The sequence below is a fragment of the Laccaria bicolor genome, genomic scaffold (genome assembly GCF_000143565.1).
Source record: "Laccaria bicolor S238N-H82 LACBIscaffold_21 genomic scaffold, whole genome shotgun sequence".
Classification (NCBI taxonomy): domain Eukaryota; kingdom Fungi; phylum Basidiomycota; class Agaricomycetes; order Agaricales; family Hydnangiaceae; genus Laccaria; species Laccaria bicolor.
In genome coordinates, this window is record NW_001889892.1 from 6479 (window position 1) to 20849 (window position 14371).

At 47.3% G+C, this 14371-nt stretch overlaps 5 protein-coding genes across 5 annotated transcripts in view; 3 read left to right on the forward strand and 2 right to left on the reverse strand.

The window, feature by feature from the left end:
* LACBIDRAFT_302398 (uncharacterized protein) overlaps nucleotides 1–374 on the reverse strand; it is a gene marked incomplete at both ends in the record, with an annotated part of 1447 nt that extends 1073 nt beyond the window's left edge. Inside the window, 2 exons of the mRNA XM_001883490.1 lie at nucleotides 80–214; nucleotides 303–374. Coding sequence (XP_001883525.1) covers nucleotides 80–214; nucleotides 303–374 — 207 coding nt within the window. The remainder of the gene's footprint in view (nucleotides 1–79; nucleotides 215–302) is intronic.
* Nucleotides 375–424: 50 nt separating this feature from the next.
* LACBIDRAFT_302399 (uncharacterized protein) lies at nucleotides 425–810 on the forward strand (the record flags this gene model as incomplete). The annotated part of the gene is made up of 3 exons (XM_001883376.1): nucleotides 425–437; nucleotides 497–717; nucleotides 766–810. The coding sequence occupies 3 exons, from the start codon at nucleotides 425–427 to the stop codon at nucleotides 808–810; spliced, it is 279 nt and encodes a 92-aa protein (XP_001883411.1).
* Nucleotides 811–2325: 1515 nt separating this feature from the next.
* On the forward strand, nucleotides 2326–3366 carry LACBIDRAFT_329285 (uncharacterized protein; the record flags this gene model as incomplete). The annotated part of the gene is made up of 1 exon (XM_001883377.1): nucleotides 2326–3366. The coding sequence occupies one exon, from the start codon at nucleotides 2326–2328 to the stop codon at nucleotides 3364–3366; it is 1041 nt and encodes a 346-aa protein (XP_001883412.1).
* Nucleotides 3367–3600: 234 nt separating this feature from the next.
* LACBIDRAFT_329286 (uncharacterized protein) lies at nucleotides 3601–6563 on the forward strand (the record flags this gene model as incomplete). The annotated part of the gene is made up of 7 exons (XM_001883378.1): nucleotides 3601–4175; nucleotides 4362–4491; nucleotides 4554–4609; nucleotides 4666–4874; nucleotides 4927–5187; nucleotides 5245–5422; nucleotides 5480–6563. The coding sequence occupies 7 exons, from the start codon at nucleotides 3601–3603 to the stop codon at nucleotides 6561–6563; spliced, it is 2493 nt and encodes an 830-aa protein (XP_001883413.1).
* Nucleotides 6564–8468: 1905 nt separating this feature from the next.
* LACBIDRAFT_302401 (uncharacterized protein) lies at nucleotides 8469–8840 on the reverse strand (the record flags this gene model as incomplete). Its single annotated transcript, XM_001883491.1, has 1 exon — nucleotides 8469–8840. The coding sequence occupies one exon, from the start codon at nucleotides 8838–8840 to the stop codon at nucleotides 8556–8558; it is 285 nt and encodes a 94-aa protein (XP_001883526.1). The 3' UTR covers nucleotides 8469–8555.
* Between the last annotated feature and the right edge of the window lie 5531 nt (nucleotides 8841–14371).

The window sequence follows — 14371 nt, forward strand, 5'->3', positions numbered from 1 at the left end:
TTAATACCCTTTAAAACGCACCCAAGAACGTACGATTTGGTAAAAAAACGAGAGAGATATGAATTAAAATGTAAATTACTTTGGGGAATAATAGATGTACCAGACTTATTTTATAGAAGCACCAATTCCTAACGGAATTTAACGTTCTTGGGCTCGTTTTGAAGCTATTAAAAATGTTAATAAATTTACCGATTAATAATTTTAAAATATTGGCCTAAAGACCGGTCATAAACCAGTTAAAACCGATGCAGACCGAAACCGGTCTATAGACCGCAAAAAACCGCGGTCTGCGGTCTTTTTGCGGTCCGGTCTGGTCTTTTGACTTCTGGGGAAAATGCAGACCGGTTACGGTTACGGTTAACACCCCTGGGCATCAAAAAACCGGACCGAACCGGACTTTCAAACACTAGTCAGCCCCAGCCGAATGGTTATTGAATGTAAGCCTGTCTTTCCTCTTTCCTCCCTTGTCTCCCTTCAGAAGCTGACCATCTCTTAGTGACTGACTCCCCTGTTTCCTCTGTGCAAGAATTGCCCCCCACTACCCCGCCACCGCCTCCCGTTGATGGGATCCTTCTCAGCGGTGGCACTGGCACCAATGACGAAATTTTGGTCATTGCCTGTGGGAACTGCACAGCCCGCAATGTGGTGGAGATGGTGAAGGACTATTACTATGTGGTCTTCAAAGGCAGGGGTGCGGTTGGTGTTTTTCGGAGCCTGGTAAGTCTGTCATTGAGCCATGTCGTGCCAATCTGATGTTGTGCTCAGGAGGCTGCAGACCTTGTCTGTGTGAGTGTTCCCAATGTGTTCTGAAGAAAATATACCACCCGAAGTGCCGCTTTTGAGTGTTAGCCCATGCAGAGCGCACCAACACCATTGCGTGGCTGTAGGGTGACTATTTTCATCATGCCAATCACCACAGCCTTCAACCCTTTGCATGCTTACTGCATATGTTATACCCTATTTAAGTGTTCTCCCCTCCCTTGCATCCCTCTCCTTCCATACCACACTTCTTGGACTCCATTCGCACCCGTCTCTTGCATTTCTTGGACTCTGTCTGCAATGTCTCTATATCTTGTACTCCGCTCGCATCTACTTCGCTCGCATCTTCTCCATGTTGCTTAGAACTCATATCTCATCGATTCCATGTCTTGTAGCCTGCCGTTCTGCCCTTTTTTGGACTAGAGTCACCACGTTTTGAAACGGCCACTCCCTGTTCTGGTTAGCTTCACTTGTGTTGTATTTTTTATTGCCCCTGCCCCTTCTTGTTGTGTATATTAGATGCTCTTAATTCAATTGACTTCATTGTTGCGTGTATGAACCGCGTGTGACTGTATGTGATGAGCTCGCTTGCGTAATCATTGTACTCCTCACATCCCCTGAACTGGCTGACATATGTACCCCAGCACCATCGACATGCTGCCCGCGGCTCCCATGCATTCGCCAACACATTTGGCCCATTTTGTCATTGTATGATGGGTGTTTGACATCGAGAGCACTGATCGCTGTCAATTGGTTGCACTTGAGTGAGTGTGGATCCGTTGCTTCTCTCCCCCTTTCCTCAGATCCTGCTCATGTTTTAGTAGCCCCCTCCCCTCCCCTCCCCTCCGATGGGTCTCTTTTGCTGCCCTTCCTTATGTTCACTCTACATGCACGACCTCCTTTGGCGTTTTAGGTACCTCAGCATGCTTGGTTATGGGCCAGCAAGCCTCCCCTGGTGCCCTTTCCATCCCCTCAGAGTCCCTCCATCATGGAAGACTAGCATCATTCAGCAACCAATGCTTCTGACATCTGTCATGCATCGGTTTCACACTGTGGATTTTTTTTCACCCTTCTTGACTGTGGTCGGCAAAGGTTCCAGGGTAGGTTTTCCCTCTGAATCGTCCTTGACTTGTGTTGAAAAACAGCTGCTAGGTCATACAGTTTGCTGGGTAAGGCCTTGCATTGTGAGAACACGACACCTGGGACTGCCGTGTCAATGTTTTTATGGGTCAGATCATGTCGCTGATCACTGCTCATCAATCGTGACTTCTCGTCCTTCAGATGCTTCTGTGCCTGCCAGTAGTGCTGTCAGTTTTTTTTTTCAGATGGCGTCGATTGCGCACTCGCCATTGACTTTCCCACAATGACCTCTTCAACCTACTCCCATCCTTGCTGGCTTTTCGGTGTTGACTTTCTACTCTCAACGGGTTGGACGCCTATCATCGTCACTAGTATGTGGTCGTTTCAGCTTTCTTTCTTTCGAGCACATAGTGACTTTGTACTCCAGCAATGGCAGAGGGTCGCTAGAATCTCTGTTGAATGCTCCATCTGACACCCAAAAGCAAAATGTCCCAAGCTACTCTCGCACGACGCAAGAATCGAAAGGGGACGGCCTCTCCATCTCCATCCCCAACACCTCCTCTTCCACCTCAACCCAACTTCCGCTTGATGACGAGTGTGCCAGAGTCATTTGATATGGACACAGGCGAGGGATCATCTGGGCAGTTTGACGACATGCCTGCCTCTGATGGTGGGTACGAAACCATTGGACTGCTTCCTGACGCTGAGGACCATGAAGTCGATTCTACTATGGCTGAAGTGGACTATTGGTTGGGTGCTGGTGCAAGTCAAGAGATCACATCTATGTGTGTCGATGCCGACTTGTCACCGGATGAGGACATCAGCCCCTCCAGTGTGGAAGGAAATCCACGCGCTAGTGCTGTGCCGTCGAGTGTTGATGAGGAGCTCGAAAATAGACCGCCTCAGGACGGTCGTGGTTCTCCATATGTCAATCCGGTTGATGCACCCCTGGCTCCTCCCTTGCCAGACAATCCTTTCCCTCTGCTCAACCCTTATCCACAGTTCATTTTCCCCGATCCAATGCTCATGAACGTCTCTGTTCAAAAGGATGCTCTGAAAGAGGTGCTCCCTAGGGCGCATGATTTCGCGCCACCTCGGTTGGTTTTGGACGATCTTCCCGTTTATGGACCTTCCTCCACTTTGCCAAAGGACACGGCGAAGGAGGCTTATTTCAAAGCACTTGGCTTTGGACCCCCAGGAGTGTTGTCTGTTGATCACACACCTTCCTCCGCTTTGCCAAGCAACATGGCGAAGGAGGCGTACCTCCAGGCACTTGGATTTGGACCCCCTGGAGCCTTGTCTGTTGATTGTGCTCCATCTTTGACTGAACGCCCTGCTTGCACATTAGTGTTCGCAGGTCCAGTTAAGTCCAGTTTTTTACCTCAAAACGACGCAACTGGCAACTGCAACCAGTCTAGACCGATCCAAATATTGAGGGACCGCAACCGGACCGCTTTGGACCGGTCTTTTTCGGTCCACAACGCAAAAAAAACCGGTCCAGACCGGTTGCGACCGGTCTTTTGTTGAAAAATTTATTGTGCCAGATATATTAAATGTTACCTCACGTATATAGCATGCGTAGATAGATAATTTAATTCTCCGTACGCTGGCCAAAATTTGAAGCGAATCGGTCAAGATTTGACTGAGATATGGTGAAAACGGAGAGAACATACATTCAAATTGCGTATAAAAATGTTTTTGGCCATATCTCAACCAATTCTTGACCGTTTTTGATGATTCAGGGACCGAAAATTAAGTAAAATGTGCACGAGTAAGGTACAATATGTGATGAGACGAAAGACCGGTTGCAACCGGTCTAAACCGGTCTTTTTCGGTTTTTATATATTTACAAAAACATGGCAACTGGCAACTGGACTGATCACAAATGTGGGCAACTGGCAACTGGAAAAGACCGGACTGTGGTTCAGTCCAGTTCTCACGCATCCGAAAACCAGCCTAGGTACTTCTGAGGCAGATTTCAATGCGCCTGCGGAAGACGAGGACTCTTTTCTCTTCCCAAACTTGGACGATAGTCCATTGGCGGACGATGTGACGAGAAACATGGATGAAAGTAAGGAGCTGGTCCCTCGTCAGCAAGCTGGTCGTATCTCAAGTTCGTCATGGGATGTGTTGAACACCGGCTTCCAGAAGATCGACGACATCATCGACCAACTTGCTAACAAGACAGGCCATACACATGAGAACATCATCACGTTGTGGAAGCGCACCCACACACATGAATGTACAGGCTCGATGTGGAATAAATACCAGAAATACTTTCTAGCTAATCGGGAGAAGGAACGTAGACGGATTGGGGACTCAAGGGCAAATTGTAGGTATTTCTTTTACCTTAATATGTTCTTGACTGATGGCGATGATTTAGGCTGGACTTGCTGGGTCGGTTTTAAAGAACATGAGCCCAGATGGCGTGAGATCCTTGAGGCCTACGACGAAGTCCTCGCCGCATCAAATGTTCACTCAACCATCAGTTAATGCACGCGAAAGTTTGACAGGCTGGTCAGTCAGCTCAAAAGGGTCACAAACAAAGCAGCCGAACAAGACGGCTTTGAATCCCTCTTCGTTTTGGTGGGAAATTCGATCCATGAGGACGTCGGTCTCTCTCAAGTTCACCTTTCGGCAGGTGCAGAGGAGGTATGTCCCATCTCCTGGTCTATCAACACATCCGCTAACAGCTATCCTGTCAGTTCTTGCAGGAGTGGCTTCACATGGATCATGACACGATGAGTGGTCTATTTAAGAACCACGTCTGGTAGGCCAAACCTCCCAAGTCAGTCGAAGTTCACCCCTAATCTACATTTTTTGCAGCAAGAGGATTTCCCTGGGACTCCAAACAAGGCTCGAGACAGACCAGAAGAGCTCGGCAGAGGCAGTTAACACAACCAATCCTAAGAAGCCTGGACCAGACGGGGACTCTTCCAACAGCGGCGACGATGACGACAACACAAGTAAAAGCTCTGGCCTCACCCTCGAAAAGGTGAAGGTGATCATCAAAACAGGCCTTCAAAACCTTCTGGGTATGTCACAACAATTGATCGTGGAACAACAGGTGCTGACGTGACGTTGCAGAGCCATATGACCTCTGTCTTAGTTTCGAATCTATTCCTTGGTCGAAGCTGTCCACCACCCTCGCCCCTGCCGGTCTTAGGATTGAAAATTGGACCAGAGGAGTCGATTTTCCGCGCTCAATTGCGAAAGGCGCTACTGTAATTCGTAAACGAAACACAAGCCAGGGAATCAAAGACCTCGGCATTGGTGCCATCCAGCGTTTCGCTGAGTCTTTTGCATCTGATGCTACGAGGATCCGTGTTGTCCGCATGGATCCAGAAAGTAAGTGTTGTTGCCATTCAACCATTATACTACTGACTTATTATATTGTTTTACTAGTGCTACTCACGAGCAAAGTGCCCTTGTACATGGAAGCACCGCCAGGTCCCAGCTCACTGACGAAAGTCACTCGTCGCAGTTATCTGGATGGTCACGTCGATCAGATCATGGACAGGTCGCAGGAAAAGCACCCTCGCATCGCGAAACTTCCGCCAGCACATGAGATCATAGAGATCAAGTTGAGTCCACCATCGGATCGCCTGACTATGGCGCCTCGTTGAGCACACCCCAAAAGCAAAAAGGAAAGAAGACCTGACGGCAGCGATGATAGCGATGATGAACCTGTGGTTCCACCGGTGAAAAGGCGACCCACCAAGAAGTCCAAGGAAATCGTCTCATCCAGCAACATCAGCGATGCCGACACCAATGATACTTTGGAGTCGACGGTGACTTCAAAGTCAGAGAAGGCCAAGACGACAGCAAAGGCGCTCAAGGGAAAGGGTAAGGCTACAGCGACTAAGACCACTGCCATGGGCACCGCCTCTGGATTGGGTGCTGCCCCAGCTGCCCCCAGCGACCAACTCAAACTGATCTCTGCATTCAGTGCAGTGTCTCGTGCTGTTGCTGCCGCGTCTACGTCCAAACCATCACCCCCCACTGTAAACCCAGCTGGTAGTGCATGCATCCAGCCACGCCCCATCAAGCATCAACCTCCAGCCATCTCAGCTGCCAGAGACCCATTCACCGTGAAAGAGGCCAGAGCTTCTGGAAATCCTAAGGGCGTGTCCATGCGACCTGTCACTCCCTCAACATTGACAATCCACGAGTCTACGACAATGTCCAAACAGTCAGCGTTTGGACCCATTTGTATCTTCGACGATCCAGCCCTCTCCCTGTCCAAGTCCACTTCAAAACGCTCAGTGGATACTGAAAGGTCGCAAGCGGTAATCAGCAAGAAACCTCGCACCAACGTTGACAGACCAATGAGTTCAGCACTTGCGATGGCAGATAAACCATTGGAGGAACCAATCATCATCCCAAAACCCACTTCTTCTGTGGAGGACACACTGGTGCCTGGAGCGATGTCCATGCCTACTCCACCCCTGACACAAGGGGCCAGGGTCAATCCTACACAGGGATACCAGTGGCCATATGGCTTCTTTCCTCCGTTCAGTTTTCCGCCAGGGTACCCGGCCCCACCCCCTGGTTGGACCTTTCCGGGGATGCCGCCTTGGAACCCTGACCGTCCCGCAGGTAGTGCTTCTGACTCAGCACCAGTTCCGCCATATCTGCCTCACCCGTACTTCCCTCAAGGCGCCTTCCCTACCCCTTCAGCAAAGCCAGCCGAAGGGGAGCCTGGACCCTCTCGCCTGACATGAGGTCGTCGCTTCATCATATTCTGCTTCAAGTTGGTGGTTGTGCAAGATTGTGCTCACTCGATCCTCTGACATTTTTCTTGTAGCTCTTAGTTCTTGTATGCATTTTGAACTGATTTCGTATGCATTTTGGACTGTCATTTTGGACTTGAATTTTTTACTATTTCTTGGACTATATTCTTGACATATATCGTATGTATTCCCGTAATTCCGTATTTTTAATACCAAAACCTTCTTGGAATGATTCTGTGTGACATACAAATAAAAAACACAGCACATCACGTTGCGCTGGGTGCTTGGGTGGTGAGAGGTCTTCGCGCTTGGGCGGTGAAGGTCACACTGGGCACTCTGGGCACTCTGCGCGGTCAGAGGCTCAATACCTGACACTTTGAACACCTTGGGCTCTTTGGGTGCTGCACTTTGGGCTCTAAGATGAAGGCCCGATCCCCTTCCTAATTTGGATTGATCAGGAAGGTGCCATAGTGATAGCGACCTCTCAGGCCAATTACCATCAGTCAAATAATTGGCCTCCGAGGTCATCTCGCACTCAGAAGCGCCAGGCCTGAAGTGAGTGGTTGAATAATGTTGTTTTGATGATGCAAATGTGATGCATAAATTCGCTAGTACATTATTCTTATTTCTAAGACATTCATCGTGCAGTAATGATTCATTGTGGAGGAGAAAAGGCCGTAGCCAGTATAACCAATGCTGAGGCTTGCTCATAGACAACCAATCACCGGCCTGCCCATTATGGTGAGTCATAGCCATTGCAATTGAATTGTTGAATGATACGGTCCTGTAGCGTAGAGTAGGCACTCTGTGAATTTTAAAGCACGGACTGTGCTCCCTGTTGTCAATGATGCTCTCAACTGTATCCAGTCGATCCCATGGAAGCCCACCCTCTGGTGTCCACATGTTATGAAACGAAATGATGGTCTTATGCACCTCGTATTCAATTGGCCATAGCCCGCTCCATTTGGCTGTAGATTTGCAGTTGGTAGTTAGGTGATATGTCAGGCGCTCTGAGGATGTTGATTGTCCTGTGTATGGTGGTATAAATATGTGCTTGGACGTTAAAAAGAGGTGGGGATTGGGTCAAGGCCTTACCTCGAACCGAGAAGTGTCAACGCACTTCGGACTGTTGTCGTTGATCAGACCTTGTGCTGCAGCTTACAGAAAGGGCACATCTTGATGATGCCGCAAACCCGCTACCCACATATGACAGTGACCCTAGCCCTTACCAAATGGACCAACCGAACCTGACAATGCTTCATACCATATGGGGCCAGCGGACTCGGCTGACATCTCAACAAATCATCCATAGTGATGGCTGGGCCGAACAGGTGGGTGCCTGCCAATAATGGGGGCTCCTATTGAAAATGATTCACAGTTGCATGCCAATAATGGGGGCTCCTATTGAAAATAACCCACACTTTGCACCAATGCCATTATTCTTTTGTGCTCTACAGGCGAAATTATTTTGAGCTCTGCAACAGGTGCAATTATTTGCACTCTATGGGGGTGCAATTATTTGTGCTCTAGAGGTGCAATTATTTCAAGCTCCACAAGTAGTGTTTAAAGGTTCAGTCCATAGGACTGCAAAAAACCGGTGGACCGAACTGAACCGGACCATGGTCCGGTCTTTTTTTCGGTTGCAGTTGCCCCAATTTGGGGTTGGTCCAGTTGCCGGTTGCCTCATTTCGAAAATCTTTTAAAACCGTTCAAAGACCGGTTTTGATCGGTTGCAACCGGTTAAACGGTCACGTGCGTTACATACCCTTGTAACCACGTTTATTACCTTTTATTGGATTTTTGTTTCATCCAAAACGGTTAAGAAGTGAGAAAGATATAACCAAATCCATATTTTACCTGAGTCTCTAGGAGATGTAATTCGGTTTCAGTCATAGCTATGTCAAATCTTCATTAAATCTCTTACAAATTGGTAGAATGACGGATATTTACATGCTTTACCATTTTATGGAAGCCGTTTATTTTTCAGAGTAATAATAGTTGAGATATAAATGGTTTATATTGGTATAATAAATTATACGCAAAAAAACCGGTCTGGATCGGTCTGAACCGGCTCCATAGACCGCAAAAGACCGGTCCTAGGTGGTTCGGTTCGGTTCCCTGAATATCTGGATTGGTCCTAGACCGGTTGCGGTCCACGGTTGCGCGTTTTGGGGGCAAAAAACCGGACTGAACTGAACTTGTGAACACTATCCACAAGAGGCGCAATTCTTTTGTGCTCCATGGAGGCGCAATTCTTTTGCACTCCATGGGGGCGCAATTATTCCCAGCGCTACAGGGGGTGCAATTATCTTGAGCTCCATGAGGGGGGAAATTATTTGCATTCCATGGGGGCACAATTATTTTGAGCTCCATAAGGGATGCAATTCTTTTGCACTCCACAGGGGGTGCAATTCTTTTGTGCTCCACAGGGCGCACAATTCTTTCAAGTGCTACTGTATGTACCTTGTGCTGTTGATAGGGTCACAAATAGTCTGTATCCAGCATTGTTTCAATGTCAGAGTGTGCTGTGCCCAATGTGAATGTGCACCAAAGGTCACAGTGCACCCATCAAAGTGCACCCAATGTGAATGGGCACCAAATGTCAGAGTGCGCCCAATGTAAATGTGAACCAAATGCCAGAGTGTGCCCATCAGAGTGCACCCAATGTGAATGTGCACGAAATATCAGTGTGCCCAATGTGAATGTATGAAATGTTGGAATGTGAATGGGCACAAAATGTCAGTGATTATTTTTCTGCATGAAATGTCAGTGTGCCCAATGTGAATGCATGAAAAGTGCGCCCAATGTAAATGTGAACCAACTGTCAGAGTACACCCATCAGAGTGCACCCAACGTGAATGTGCATGAAATATCAGAGTGCGCCCAATGTGAATGCATGAAATGTTGGAATGTGAATGGGCACCAAACGTCAGAGTGTGCCCATCAGAGTGTACCCAATGTGAATGCATGAAAAGTGCGCCCAATGTGAATGGGCACCAATTGTCAGAGTGTGCCCAATGTGAATGGGCACCAGATGTCAGAGTGCGCTCAACGTGAATGCACACAAAATGTCAGTGCACCCATGTGAATGTTCACCAAATGTGAGTGGGTGCCAAATCACTTATACCTGCACTAAGTATGCATCTGTGTCTGTTATTTTCCAGTTGTATTTCCACCCATTATCTTTTTGCATGAAATGTCAAGTGCACCCAATGTGAATGTGCATGTGAGTGGGCGCCAAGTCACTATGTTCCTATGGCATTTATTTTGCACAAAAAATATGTGCCCCCCCAATTGTAGTAAATGCCTGGCCCACTTTGGCAGGGATTTATGGCACTGATGCACTGCACCCATTGGTCTCATTGGTGAGTCCTAACCTGTGCAATTATTTTGCGCTCTACAGGCGCAATTATTTTGAGCTCCACAAGGGGCACAATTATTTGCACTCTATGGGGGGTGCAATTATTTTGCGCTGTAGAGGCGCAAATATTTCAAGCTCCACAAGGGGCGCAATTCTTTTGTGCTGCAGGGAAGCACAATTATTTTGAGCTCTACAGAGGGCACGAGGCGCAATTCTTTTATGCTCCAGGGCGCAATTACTTGCGCTCTATGGGGGAGCAATTATTTTGCACTCTATGGGGGCGCAATTATTTTGTGCTCTAGAGGTGCAATTATTTCAAACTCCATGAGGGGCGCAATTCTTTTGCACTCCATGGGGGCACAATTATTCTGAGCTCTACAGGGGGTGCAATTATCTTGAGCTCCACAAGGGGCGAAATTATTTGCATTCCATGGGGGGTGCAATTATTTCGAGCTCCATGAGGATGTACACTCCACAGGGGGCACAATTCTTTCAAGTGCCACTGTATGTACCTTGTGCTGTTGACAGGGTCACAAATAGCCTGTGTCCAGCATTGTGTAGTGAATACAAATGTGAGTGGGCACCAAGATACTGCCAGTGTCAGATTGTCATGCCCATTGGTGCTTCAGGTGGGCACCATAACTGTCAATACCGAGTGTGTATCTGCGCCCATTATTTTTCAATGTGTATCTGTGCCCATTATTTTGTGCACCAATTTTGCCATGTGGATTTCCACCAAACATGAGTGGGCGCCAAGTGTGTATTTGCGCCTATTATTTTTCTTCATGAAATGTCAGAGTGCGCCCAATGTGAATATACATGAAATATCGGAGTGTGCCCAATGTGAATGCACACAAAATGTCAGAGTGTGCCCAATGTGAATGTGCACCAAATGAAATATGAGCCCAATGTGAAGGTGCCCCAAATGCGAGTGGGTGCCAAGTCAGTATATACCTGCAACAAGTGTGCATCTGCACTTGTTGTTTTTCAGTATGTATTTGGAGTGCGCCCAATGGGAATGTGCACCAAATGTCAGGGTGCACCCATCAGAGTGTGCTCAATGTGTTCTATTCTGACTTTCTAAGGTGTCCAGACATGGGTAGGTGATGATACCTCTCATGCTCTCTCCTATTTCGCATTTTTCACTGCCATCCCATTCTCCTCCCATTTCCAAAACATTTTATGGTCCTATCCTGACTTTCTAAGGTGTCCAGACATGGGTAGGTGATGATACTCCCCATGCTCTCTCATATTTCGCATTTTTTACTGCCTTCCCATTCTCCCCCACCCTCCAGGTCACTCCCAAATCACATTGGTGCCTCCCAAATGCCCCATATTTCACTCTCTTGGATGGTACAGGATATATGCTGGGCTCTGGGCTCCAGAAGTACACTTCCTGGATTAATCTACAGGAATTGAAGATGGAATTCCTGGAATGGTGGATGGATTTCATGAATTTTCGGGATGGATTCCATAGATTTGCAAGATGGCTCTCAGCCAGTAACCTACAGCTACTTTTATCCAATATATAGTTATCTTTCTCTGTAACTTTTGGCTGAACCTTAAGAAACGAAGAAGAGCACTGCAAAGCTCTGGACAATAATCAACGCAACATGCTTGACAGAAAAATCACACTTGTGAGAGTGTGACAGCCTAGACAAAACAGCTGAGTATTGAATTCAGTTGGCCACAGACAACCGTTGCTCTTAAAAATGGTATCAGTAGATGCTGAATTATGTCTAAATTATGATTCCAGCTTGTTTGAGCATCCAAGCTTCTTCCCCCATGTTTTGTAGCATGAACTTGTAGAATTATCGGAATATTTGTTTTTGTTTTCTTGGCCCTTCCAACATCTTTCAAGTCTTTTGCTGCCATAAAATATTTACACAACTACTGGTGCTTTTCTAATAGGTATAGATTGATAGAGGACGTTTATACAATTCTAATGATACTAAATTTGTACATTCAAGCTTCTTCCCCCACCCCCTGAGCTCGAAAATATACCGGACATGGCCAAATTTTGACAAAGTCCAAACATCATTTGGCACAAGAAATTTGTTCCAGTGGGGCACATGATGTCATTCAGCAGGGCAGCTACAAACTACTTTGGTTTATGCATTTACTACAATTGGGGGGGCGCATATTTTTTGTGCAAAATAAATGCCATAGGAATATAGTGACTTGGCGCCCAGTCACATGCACATTCACATTGGGCACACTCGACATTTCATGCAAAAGAATAATGGGTGGAAATACACACTGAAAAATAACAGGTGCAGATGCATACTTAGTGCACACATTTGATGTGCATTCACATTGGGCACACTCTGACATGACATTTCATGCCCATTTCACATTGGGCGCACTCTGACATTGAAACAATGCTGGACACAGACTATTTGTGACCCTATCAAAGCACAAGGTACATACAGTGGCACTTGAAAGAATTGCGCCCCCTGTGGAGTGCAAAAGAATTGCGCCCCCTGTGGAGTGCAAAAGAATTGCATCCCTTATGGAGCTCAAAATAATTGTCCCCCCCATGGAATACAGATAATTTCACCCCTTGTGGAGCTTGAGATAATTGCACCCCCTGTAGAGCTCAGAATAATTGAGCCCCATAGAGCAGAAGTAATTGCGCCCTGGAGCACAAATAATTGCACCCTGGAGCACAAAAGAATTGCACCCCCCATGGAGCGCAAAAGAATTGTGTCTCTCATGGAGCTTGAAATAATTGCACCTCTAGAGCGCAAAAGTAATTGTGCCCTGGAGCACAAATAATTGCGCCCTGGAGCATAAAAGAATTGCGCCCCCCCCCATGGAGTGCAAAAGCTTGAAATAATTGCACCTCTAGAGCACAAGATAATTGTGCCCCCATAGATCGCAAGTAATAGTGCCCTGGAGTGCAAAAGAATTGTGCCCCCCATGGAGTGCAAAAAATTGTGCCCTGGAGTGCAAAAGAATTGCACCCCCTGTGGAGCGCAAAAGAATTGCGCCTCTTATGGAGCTTGAAATAATTGCACCTCCAGAGCGCAAAATAATTGCGCCCCCATAGAGCACAAGTAATTGCACCCTGGAGCACAAATAATTGCACCCTGGAGTGCAAAAGAATTGTGCCCCCTGTGGAGCGCAAAAGAATTGCGCCTCTTATGGAGCTTGAAATAATTGCACCTCTAGAGCGCAAAATAATTGCATCCCCCATGGAGTGCAAAAGAATTGCGCCTCTCATGGAGCTTGAAATAATTGCACCTCTAGAGCACAAAAGAATTGCTCCCCCATAGAGCGCAAGTAATTGCGCCCTGGAGCGCAAAAGAATTGCACCTCTCATGGAGCTTGAAATAATTGCACCTCTAGAGCACAAAATAATTGTGCCCCCCATGGAGCGCAAAAGAATTGTGCCTCTCGTGGAGTGCAAAATAATTGCACAGGTTGGGACTCGCCAATGAGACCAATGGGCGCAGTGCATGGGTGCCATAAACCTCTGCCAAAGTGGGCTGACCCATTGTATGAGGGGCTTTTCTTCATGCCACCCATCCATGGCGAAAAATTCACCTGTTGTTGCCTGCAGGCGCAACAACGAGGCTGCTGTCAACACATTTAAATACTTACTTCACATACAACAGGTTAATAATATATCTATTTAACTTTCTCCTGTGTGGTCCCCCACAGTGGTACTAACGAGGCAGCACTCTTGTTAACTGCCTGAAAGAACAATGGGCACAACAATGGGATCCATGCAATTGGGCGCAACCCATGGGTGCCAGAGGCAAAGTGGGCCGATCTGTCCTCTATGGGGCTCTGTTCGTGCGGCCCACCCATGTCGCATGGCCTATTTTAGAGTCTCGGCCCAGTCATTCCCAAGGCCGAATTCTTGACAGCTCGGCCAAGTACGCTGGCCCACTGTTGATGGGTGCCTGTCACACACTGCTGGCCCATCAGTGATGGACCCATTTGACTGCCCTAACTGCGCTACCAATGCCAGCTTCGACGTTCAAATGTTTCGAAAAGTGACGTGACTGGTAGGTAGCCTCCTGTTATCGGCAGAAGAAGCAACGTCGGAGAGTTCATGTAAGTGTCCTCTGGTCAGTATGAAGCAAATGAGAAGAGAGAAAATTTTTACATGACGTGTCAAACCCGGCTCCATTTGAATCATTGCCAAAGCTTTCATCCACCCTCATCGCCGCTTAAGCATTTGCGCATCATCAGCTCGTCCAGTGGTTATCCAAATGATCGTGATGATGAGGATCAATTTGCGAGGTCTGGATATATGTGGTCTGTGAAATGCAAGGCAGGAGAGTCACTTACCGTTTTTTAACATCCTCCAACTTTTCACCACACGATTCCGAGGAGTCTGTGGAAATGGAGTTGTGTTCTGAAAGGAACATCAATAGTAGGGCAGACGTCGAAGGAAAGCAGTGTACCACGTTGTGTCTCACCATTC